The 11786-nt window shown below is 38.6% G+C and overlaps 1 protein-coding gene across 5 annotated transcripts in view; it reads left to right on the top strand.

Moving 5' to 3' along the window:
• The window catches only part of fam13a (family with sequence similarity 13 member A), a 61776-nt gene that overhangs the window by 9712 nt on the left and 40278 nt on the right, over positions 1–11786 (top strand). For all 5 annotated transcript variants that reach the window (XM_061718015.1, XM_061718008.1, XM_061718028.1 and 2 more), the window contains exons 3-7: positions 1460–1669; positions 4379–4556; positions 6964–7111; positions 9095–9178; positions 9697–9783. In XM_061718015.1, the coding sequence (XP_061573999.1) occupies positions 1460–1669; positions 4379–4556; positions 6964–7111; positions 9095–9178; positions 9697–9783 (707 nt within the window). The remainder of the gene's footprint in view (positions 1–1459; positions 1670–4378; positions 4557–6963; positions 7112–9094; positions 9179–9696; positions 9784–11786) is intronic.

Raw genomic sequence — 11786 nt, 5'->3', positions numbered from 1 at the left:
GCAACCACATACTAAATTTAAGAAAACAATTTTTGCATTTTTTTGTCATATCATTTCATCCAAAACTTGTATAAATCGAAATGTGTTTCTTTGAGTGGCAGCCCTGTCATGGCTTGGCGGACAATAAGTTCTGGTACCTGACCGGACTGAACAGCGCCATGCACAGGTGCTGTATGCAGGTTAGGTTCAGTCAGCTGCAGAGATGAGCGGACCTCAGCAAACCTCCATGAGCCGTTTCTTTACTAGTTGTTCGAGTAAAAGAAATAGTGATGAACAAGTGGAAAATCCTACCAAAAAGAAAAGCAAAAGCTTTAATCGTAAGTACGACATTATGTATATAAAATACGGATTTGTTGCAACGGGCGATTTGGAGGCGCCAAACACACTATGTATTTTATGTGGAGAAACGCTCGGCAACGAAGCAATGAAGCCATCCAAGCTTCAAAGACACTTAAATACAAAAAATCCTTCTCTCAAAGACAAACCAGTGGATTTTTTCGAAAGGAAAAAACGTGAGTTAGATTTGCAGAAGCAAGTTTTAAAGGCCACAACATCAGCTAACGTCGCTGATGATAGCCTGCATTTTAAAATGCATTGTTTTTTTCTAAAATGTTTATTAAAATTGACATAAATTGTCAACCGGTCCCTGAGCTTTTTGTTTATAATTCTGCTGGTCCTTGGCACAAAAAAGGTTGGGAACCCCTGCTCTACTCTACTGCACTCTACTGACCTACGCTCTCATTGCTTGTAGTTCCTCTTTTTGGCCGCTAGATGTCAGTAAAAGGCAGTGGAACCTGTTTGTGGTCTGTTTATGAAGTCCATAGCATTGAGAGTATCTATTACAGTAATGAGTAGCGGGGAAAGACTGACACGAGGGATCAATATTACATCGCTGCCTGGCAGCTCAATTTTCTTTCTTTTTTCCCGCCAATGCAATCATACAAAATAAAGTGACATAAACAGAAATGTAGAGTAAACAGATATACCCCAGTAAAATATATATACCGTTAGTCAGCTCTGATAATTGCGGTGTAAATTGTGTATATATATATATATATATATATATATATATATATATATATATATATATATATATATATATATATATATATATATATATATATATATATATATATATATATATATATATATACACACACACAATGTATTATTTGTTTATTTGTGTATTGTTTGAGCCAGATAGCTCAGGATTTGTGCCGATTACTATCAAACTGTAGTAAAGTAAAAAAGAGCTTTTCAGCCACAGTCAGAAACAATATATATATATATATATATATATATATATATATATATATATATATATATATATATATATATATATATAAAAACTGCTTTTAAGGACCTAGTCGCCAGGCTGTCTTACTGCATTATTGACGTGGAGCTCCAGTTTCACATGTATCAAGTGTAACTAAACAGCATTTGTGTGCTCTTCCTCCAGCGCTGCGTCAGGAAGGTCTGTTCAGAGTGAATGGGAATGTCCGTGCGGTGGAGACCCTGAAACAGCGGCTGGAGAGCGGTGACGATACAGACCTACTCTCTGAATCCGAGTCCTGTACTGTGGCCAGCCTGCTCAAACAGTATCTCCGAGATCTGCCGGAGGGCCTGGTGGACGCACTAGTCCAGCAGATGTTGATACGGCACTACCAAGGTAGAACAATCTCCCGGTCGTCACTTCTTTCTACAGTATATGCTTTATTTTTGAAGAAATTATCCTTCTTGAAGAAATACAGTGGATTTTTTTTTATAATCATGTGACACATACACATAATAATGATGAATATAAATACGTTCTCAACTGTAGTAAATAACTATATGGGTTATGGCGGCCTAGATGATAAGCCAAGCTATCTTTGGGTGCTGAAATACTACCAGGGTGTAGTCATCTCCACCTGGACAGACTAAGCATGAGTGTTTGGATGTGTGACAGAGAGAAAGAGACAGAAAGAGAGAGAGACTTGGTTACTTGAAGCATGATTGACCTCATATTTCAGGTGATCTTTGCACTTGTAAAGATAGACGTGAGTCATCTCGGAGGTGAAGTGTCTGCGCTCACTTTCAGCTCTCATCCATCATCCCGTCTTGCACGTTTGATGACTAATGGACTGAACAGATGGTCCACAGTGGTCATTTTGCTTTTATAGTCCACATTAACATCTGGCAGGTGATCGGGCTCAACTTACAGTAGCCTACGTCAGTTGGCTTCACCAAACAAATAAATATAGATACATGTAAATAGAAGCTTTCATGTCACGTTTGGTTTCAAAGAAGGGTTATCAGCAGGTTAAGGGCAAAATGCTGCTGATTTCTGTCAAATAAACCTATTTCCAGGCCAAAGAAATTCGTACTGCAGTGCAAAACACTGAGCTTGTGAGTAGCTCATGTTTCCAGTTCTGTTACGTTAAAAGTATGTTGGGAGAGCAGTTGTCATTTTACTGGTAACTCTGGGCGGGACTTTGTCTGAAGTAGTGATCAGGAAACTGTAGAGTCACTGCCAGAGCTTACGAAATATGAGCTTAAAATAGTTTGGTTTCCATGGAATAATCAGAAAAATCATATATGGCATATTAGGGGTGGGTATTGGGAAGGACCTCACGATATGATACGCATCACGATACTTGAGCCACGATACGATACACATTGCGATATCCCGATTATGCGATATCCCGATTATTATATTCTACATAGTTCACCGAAAAATTTCAAAATGCATTACACATCTTAAAATCCAAGTTGTATATATGTACATCAGATGATAGTGATGGATCTTAAAATCCGAGTTGCACGTTCATCAGATTATAGTGACAATTCATGGGACAAACTGAGTCAAAACAATGTTTTATTATAACTATACAAGCTAAAGTTACAACTTATTTGTATATGTTTTTCATATTATTTACATCATATGAAATTAACATTAAATTTAGTATGAGGTTGCTTTAATTATGTGGCAAATGATAATAAACACAAGAAAGATGGGTACTAAAACCAAGGACAGGCACAGTGATCAGTCAGTATAGATATAAATCCATAAATAAATAAACCTATGTCCATTATTTTTCATTTTTTAAGGACAGGCAATTTTGTTATATAAAAAATAAATTATAAAATGAAATAAAACGTGAAATAAAACCTGAGCTCAGTGCAGGGCCCTCCCAGGGTTGGTAGAGAGTGGCAATGCCCAGGACTGTCACTTAGGTAGGAGCACTGGGTGATATAAAAAAAAATCGATATTCAAATTTTTAATATCGATATTGAATCGGCTGGAAAAGTATCGCGATATATTGCCATATCGATATTTTTGCCCACCCCCATGGCATATTATGGCAGGTATAGATAACACAGTTCCCAGAAAAAAAAAAAAATTCAATTCAAAAATTCAACAAAAGTGCAAATCTGTAATTTATCAGGTTTTTTTAGCCTTCAAATCAAAGTGTTGCAAGATTCTGTTAGTCTGTTGGGAGAAGTGATCAGATCTGGATTCACGAGGACGTCACATTGTTGTCAATGTCACATTTTTGCGGACTCTGTATTGTAATTTGGTTTTGGGTATCTTGCAACACTGTTTTCCGGTGAGTCTTTAAAGATACTAAATAAAATATACTATTTGTACTTGTGTCTGTTTCAGAGCCTGCTGCTGGATTATAGAAAACCTGTCAGCTTTATTGCCGTGAGGCCTTATAGATTAAAAACAATAAACTACCACTATTTTTACTATGCAGTTTTTTTGCCAAAGAAATAAAGAAACAAAGAATTTCCAACTATACCTCTCTAAGGTTGCTTTGAGCTCATTTGGTTTGTTTTCAGCAAGACTTTAGCATGCTACTTGCCATAAAAATACAGTAAGTATTATAACAAAGTCTCACAGGATTTGAGCTTGTCTGTAAGCTGAGGCAGAGGTCCACCTGTATCCGCATTCACGTGCAGTCACGCACGCCGACTAATATAGACGCACCCATTCACAACATTTGCATCACTCAGTTGTTTAGGATCAAGAGTCATATCGGTTTATCCAACCCTGACCCAATTAAGCATCCTAAGTAATAGCATCAACATATTTTCACGCTCTTTGCTATAATACTCCTGTATACCAGGCCGCCGTAGCTCAAGATGAATTTGTCCGTGCAACTCTTGACCCATTTCTTGTTGCTTGATAACAGCTGATCACGTGTGTATTGAATTTCAATGTCATGAAACGACCTCAAGTGCAGACAAGTAAGAAATGACATGTTTATTCTGAATGAGTAAACTGCAATAGTTGGGCGAAAACGTCACCTGAGCTGGTATCAGAGATAAGATGAGACTTTATTGATCCCACAAGGGCCAGTTTGTGTGAAATATGCGTCTTGTGTGTTTGTAGAATGTGGTGATGACGGTTCCTGCGTAGATGTGAGGGACCTGCTCCGGCAGCTTCCAGACGTCCACTACAGCCTCCTGCGCTACCTCTGTCACTTCCTGACTCATGTGGAGAGCAACCACAAAGACAACCGCATGACTGCCCTCAACCTGGCCACTGTGTTTGGGCCCAGTGTCTTCCAGTGAGTACAAAGAGTTTGTTTTCGAAGGGGGATCAAGTATATGCTTTACCAGCATTAACTTTTCTTTGGCTAATTGCTGAAAGCACCAAAAACTTTCAACACAACAAACAAAAGCTGAGGCGTCTTTTTTCCACTATTAGACGACCTCAGCTCGACTATGCTCGGTTTGTTTTGTTTCTATGGTTTCCCATCTCAGGTAACACCACTTCTATGATGCTTTCTTTTCTATAACCGGTCAAAAAGTCCTCAGTTGTTTGTGAAACAGCTCTGTCACTGCAGCAGAGCTGAAGTCCTGTAATCTGTGACACAGATTACAATCAATAATGCAACATATTCCATCTGTATATGGTGATATAATATCTATGTGTATAAAGCATCAGCACATCTACGTGCAACTGTACTGCAAGCTCTGTAGCACGCCGTTGTTTCGCTCACTGTAAAGATATCAGACGCCTCTGAATTCACGCTCACTTTGTGTGATGGCTAATCTAAACACACGGCAAAATCTCTCTGCCACTGCGGCTTCAAATGTGACAAACAAATAATCAAGGCGAGAACAGTTATGTCCCGTCGAGTTGTACCATGCAACAGAGAAGTTACAACAAAATGTAACAGCTTTTTAAAAAAAAAAACATTCGCCTAAAGAAGCCGAAATGCTCAATGCTCATGGCATTAGTAACTCAAAATACTGATTAAGTACTTAAGTGAGTGCTTTATACTTGTATCCTTATCATGCAATAAATACTTTCAGAGATTCAACCTTCTTACATTTTTTAAGGACATGCATAAGGTTCCTTAGGTTTTTGCCAAGTTTAATGTCTTCATGGCGACTTTAGTTCAATCAAATTCTATTCAGTTTATTTTTTATATCGTCAATTCACAACCAATCCATCCCAAGCACTTAAAAGAGGTTACAGACCAGTTCAATCCCATTATGATGAAATTGAATTAATCCATCCATCCATTCATTCCTCTGCTTATCTGAGGTCGGGTCACGGGGTCAGCAGCGCAGACTTTCCTGGGAACGCCTTGGGACCCCCAGATGAGTTGGACAAAGGGATCGGGGAAAGGGAAGTCTGGGCAAACCAGCTTAGGTTACTGAAATTACATTATATATTAAATTCGATTAATTTTACATCTAAACTGCTACGTTATAAAAAAGTAGGCAATTCAAATGGAAAGAAAAAAAAATCATCTAATTATTGTACGAGGGTACTGAATTTTTTATTTGTAGAGAGATAAAATCCTTCTAGTGTGTCTTGTGTCCTCTCCTGTCCAAAACACCCTCCAAGACCACAGTTTATTACCAGCTTATAGTAGTTTTTCAATAAAGTCACTTATCTTGTGAAAAAATATATTAAAAAAACTAGTTAGATATCAGTGCAATTTTAGAGTACATTAGAGTACATGCATGCGGTTCATTTGATCCTGTATGAACCGGTTTTAACTGCAGTTGATATATTTGACCAGGAGGTGGAGCTGTAGCTCCTGCAACGTCAATAAAAGCACATCGACACGATAGAAGCGACCTTGAGTTTACTCATAATTTATGAGTAATTTATGAGTAAACTCAAGGTCGCTTACTTCATTTACATATACAATACATTTATGAGTCATAAATGTATTGGGAATAAATTTATTAACATTTTGACAGTTGAATTAAAACATCTCGGTTATTGTTTTAAAATAAATCAGTGAAATTGTATTATGCGTGAACTTAAATGAAGTAAAAAATAAATAAACAAATGAATAACTTAATAACGTTGACAGGATCAGTGCATTATCTGCATGTGTGTCGTTTCACTGTGGCCTAGTTGTAGTATTGCGCTTCATGTGATGCGGTCTTTTGCTTTTCTTATCAAAAATAGTCCGGTTGTATGTTTGAGGTCACGCTGCAGAATAAATTAGCTGTCAGTACAACGGTGGGTAAGAATCTCAGGATCTAAGGTACAAGAACCGTTCACACAGTTCAACCTGCTGTTGCTTTTAGAGGTTCCAGTAGTTCAGAAAAATACTTTTAGCAATTAAAATCTTCTTTCACCATTCTGCTTTTTCCATTCCTGTGTCTTAATTCAGTTTCATATGTTTCTCTTCCTAAAAAAGAACAAAAAAAATATTTCTTGCTGAGCATCAGCATTTATAAATGGTCTCCCTGGACAAAAGAGGGACATACTTTTTCATTCTGTACAATCTGTTCTGCATATCACAGCCTCTGTGTGTGCAGTTTATAGAAATAGACTTACTGTAAAGGCCTGAAGCCAAATGTTTATCATAGACAGCTGTCCAGCAACATTAAACACTGTGCTTAGTAGAACGGCTGACCTTTTTTTATTTCTATTTCTTGCATCATTTCTTTGTGTTTGGTGAATCTAATTAAATGTTGTCTTTTATGTGGTTTCTTGTGCAGCGTGGCTACTAATTTTGAAGCAATAAGGGACCAAAATATCTGCAACAAGATCATGGTGAAGCTCATCCAGAACTATGGGAGCATCTTTGAGGCCGACGTGGATGAGGAGGACGGCACAGAAGACGAGTCTACGCTGATCTCTGTCAAGGTGTTTACACTCAGCAACACAAGATACTGTTGTATCTACAAAGTAACTGTGATGATTGCCTCTCTGGCCCATGGTGGCCACCTCTCTCCATCTACAGTATCTGAAGGGGAGACACTTTAGAAAAACAAACTTACATAATATCGTGCTACAGCTGATTTGATTATTGATTTTTATGTCGCGCCACAGCAGGAGCAGCTCCTCCACACGTAGCTCTGGCTGTTGATTTTTATTTGCTGTTTTTGATGGCTGACGTCTTCATTGATCTCCTGGTTTTTCTGGTCTGTTCTTTTTCCAAGTAGAATCTTGTTGTTGTCTCTCCAGGTAGAGTGTTGTTTTTGTCCTCAAGACCAGCGGAAAAAATGAACCCTGCACATCAGTGCACAGCAGTTCATTCATTGTGCAGGTCTTGGATGAAATATTTCTTAAATGAAAAGAGCCTAAAAGTTCCTTAAATTAGTGAATAAAGTTCTCCCTCTGGGCTTTAAGACTGTGGAAATTGTCCCTCAAAACAGAAAATATATAATCAAAGCCAATAACCAAATAACAAAGAGTAAAATAAACTTTTTAAGAATAAAATACAACCCTACATCTATTATTAGAGATCGAGGAGGACGGTGAAAACGTTCATTAAGGAACAAGAAGACATGACTCAAAGTAGTTTTGAGTTAGAAACAAACATTTGTTAGCAGGAAAAATTGTAATTTATTTCAGCACTTGAGACAATGTAGCAAAATACATTATTTTCAACTTCTGAATAGACTCAAAAATGCCATTCCACTTATGTGATAGTGTGGGGTGGGTACCTTGAGACAAACCATGGCAGTTTTAACTTTGTAGCTTTGTTCTCTTTCTTTTTTTTTAATGATTGCATTTTTGAGTGTCTCTTAGTCCAATTTTCATAAAATTCATCTTTTAAAAATGTACTGCAATAATTTATTACGTGTTTCTGATGTTCCCTCGGCCTTATCAGTGCAGCATAATCAGTATTGTTACGTCTTAGAGGGACTTGGTGTGGATTTGAGATTCAAACTCAACGCAGAACGAGCTGAGAGTGTTATGTGATATGGACACCATAGTGAGAATTTCATTGCCTATTTATATTCACGAGTGGAATAATGGACTCATGACTCTACAACAAATAAAATGCATAAGCACTGATCTGAGATGTTAAGAATATAAAGAGAGGAATAGTCAAAGCTGGAACTGCAGCAGCACCCTGACAGTTTCAAAACATCCTCTGAGTTTCTGCTTCTGGAATGGCATTCCTGACCTCAGTGACATCAACAAAGTGTCGCTCGTGCGAAACGTGACTTAGGTCATGTGACCACCAGACTGTGGGCCTGAACTCCTCCAGGGTTTGACCTCTGACCTCTCCCGTCAGTGGTACCTCCCTTACTGTTTTTAACACCGCCGAGCACGGCTTTTGCCACGCATGTGATGATATGCCTGCAGTGCAAAAAAAATCCTTTACGATGTTTACGATTTTTCAGATTAAGCGATCATGCGGACCCTTGTGAAGTCTGAAGGTCTGTTTTTCTGGAGCAGTAAAATGTAAACTGTAAACATGACAAAGCAGCTTTTTTTTTGTTGCACGTCATAAACGTATGAGCCGTGTTGTGAACGCAAGCAAAGGCGCTGCCACGTGAAGACCGGCTGACCCCAGGGGAACCCCTCGGTCAAGCAGATTATCTTACACTCGCATACTAACACCTGCGCACACAGACTTTGAACATATGCACGCTCACGGGATTGCATTTACATTCAGTCATAAAATGCTAAGTGGGAGGTGTGCATGACACACTTTATGTTTAAGAGTGTCGATTGTTAAATAGTTTAAATCTATTTTCAACCATGTTGCCAGGGAGACTCCTGGAAGACGGGACAAGAACAGCAGCCACGAGGTCATGTGTATATGATATGTTGCATGTTAAAGACACAGATTATAGTTCTGATGCTCCTTTTTTATGCTCTTTCTGGTCTAAGGTGATGCGTGTGACGGATGCAGCCACACAGAGGTCACCCGAGCATCTCAACTCAGAGACACCAACACCACCTCCCAGGATGAAAGTGCGTGCCTCTCTTTTAAAACCTCTGTATTTGTGTGTATGTTCATTCAGAAATGGAAATGGATTCATTTTTTTCTTCATGCAGTCTCTTTTGTTTATGCCTGAAAGGACAAACTGGCACAAACCCTTCAGATTCCCTAGCGTGGTCCCTTTTAACACCAATCATGTGATCTGCGTGATGTGATTAACATATCGTGGGCATGTTTTCGAAAAGCTCTCTTCTTACACCAAAGCTATTTCAATAGGGGGTCTGTGTGGGTTTTCCTGAGCTTAAGGATGTTATCAGTGTCAGCTGACTTTCATCTGCTGCATAACAAAAACGGGCCACTTAATTGAAGTCCACGTTGACTTTGTTAATAGTTGTCATTTATTTGTTTGCTATTGAGAGACAACCAAAATCTTTATAATTGATTTCTCTGTCCATGCATTATATCTATTTTTCATATTAAGAAAATATATAAAGATTGTCAGTAGTGAAATTGATTATCATTAATAACAGTCTCTTTCCTGTGTTTAAAGATGGGAGACCTGAAAGCACCTGGAGAAGTCGAACTTTCGAACAAATCCAGCCCAATCATGACAAAGGCAAAGTTGAGAAAAAAGAAGGTACAAAAAAAATCACAGTTTAATTAGTTGCTGTAATGCAAGACTTTAATTCTGTCTAATACTTTAAAATAGTTTGTCACACTTTCCACAAGGTCTCCCTGCCTTCCTATCTGCCGTTTCCTGTGTTAGCTGAAGCTTCGGATGCTCGCAGCTTTGCTGCTCAGTCACATCATGTGATTTGATAAAGACAGGAAACAATAAAGCGCTTATTATCAGAAAGAGGGAATCATGAACTACAGTACGCTTCCCAACCGTGCTGGGTTATTACCGGGACTTAAACTGGGCTCATATGTGTCGTCATGATGAGACGTGACCTGGAAGCCTCCAGTTTAACAGCCTTATTCACAGGACTCAAACCACGAGTCACAGAAACCAATACCTTAACTCCAGACTGAGTCACAACACTTATGATCACATCCCTGCATCGGCCATAATCCCGTGGATGGAAGACCACAGTCACTTGTGGTTCTGTCAGACATGAGAAGCAGAGAGCTGAGTGGCGGGTGGATGGAAAGGTAGGGAGGGAAAACAATAATGTTATCAGTGTCACATAATGTTAGCTGCTCAAATCCTTTCATGATTTTATAGAATTATGCAGTGACGTAAAAGCAAGACTCAAGACAGGTCGCCTCCATTAAATCAAGATGGTTGATGAGCTCAAGTTGAAAATAACCTTTAAAGCAAAGTTTGAGTTTTGATAGCCTTGTCTAACCTTTGCTGTTGTGGTGACGTCATCAGTCATTTTGTTGTATGTGCACAAACACACACACATACACACACAAGTCCTTTGCAACCCTGAAACCGCAGAGTACCCAACATAACCAATCCCCTTTTAAGCCCCGGCTACCATAAATTAGCCCTGTTACACGTATCGCAGCCTGTCATTGATTTCACTGCCCCCAACATTTCTTTTGGATCAAATAGGTCAACAGGAGGGCTACATGTGTGGCTACACAAGTGGGAAAAGTTGGTTTTATTCACAATGTGATCACAAACAGACAAATGGATAAATAGTTTGTCAAAGATCGAATTTATCTTGCTGCGGCAGTTTCTAAAGCATGTTTAATCAAACACGTGGTGCCATAAATGGGTCATTTGTGTCACGGCGCGTGTCAGTTCAGACATAAAAATGAGTGATATGAAGATAAGCACATAACGACATCTGCTGAGGAAAGATGTTTGGTTTTGTCAGCAGTCGGTGGCAACGATAAAGCCTTTAACAGAGATGATGACAAAGATTTTAAAACTAAATGACATGTTGTTTGGTAGATAAACACAACTGCTCACTAACACAACGTTTCCTTAAACGTGCCCGTTGTATCCTATGTTTTGTTTCTAACATCTAATTACATACTATGCTTTGCAATCAAAGGGGGATTTTCTCTGTATGTTTGACTCTTGGACAGTTGTCCCTGGAGAAGTGATTCTGATTCCCTATTTTTTCAGTGATTTTGAAGTAGTATTCCGTTGCCATGGCAAACCATGGACAACCTTCTGAATCTTTTTTAAAAAATGACAATTTTATTCATCTGACTTGCACAAGCAAAGATGGATCAGATGGCAGGTTGAAAAATACTTGAGAAGAGCCAGGCATCAGAGAAATGAGCTGACACGGGTAAGTGAGCTGAGATCAAAGCAGAAACGAGGCATTTTTTTTAGGCCAGCCACAGTTTCAAATCAAAGTTAAAGAGCTCCCTTTTCATTGAATTGAAAATACACCAAAGTAAAACATTAAGTTCTAAAGTTTGAATTAAGCTTTCTTTGCAACCTTTTGAGAGTTTACTCGCAAACCTTCAAACGATATGCTAATCCGTGATTTGAGAAATCAGGTTAAAGCCTTTTTTTTTTGGTCTGGTCAGACTTCTTTGCCATTTGGCTCGCTTGTCTTGTTCTGGTTGAGGTGCACAAGGAGTCAGACTGTCTTTGAATGGAGACAGTAAGATAGATGGAGATCAATTAAGATTTATTTTTAAATGTTATAATAATATCTAATTTTGGAATAA

The sequence above is a fragment of the Cololabis saira genome, chromosome 1 (genome assembly GCF_033807715.1).
Source record: "Cololabis saira isolate AMF1-May2022 chromosome 1, fColSai1.1, whole genome shotgun sequence".
Taxonomy (NCBI): domain Eukaryota; kingdom Metazoa; phylum Chordata; class Actinopteri; order Beloniformes; family Belonidae; genus Cololabis; species Cololabis saira.
Note: the sequence above shows the minus strand (reverse complement) of the source record. Positions and strands in the feature narration are given on the sequence as shown.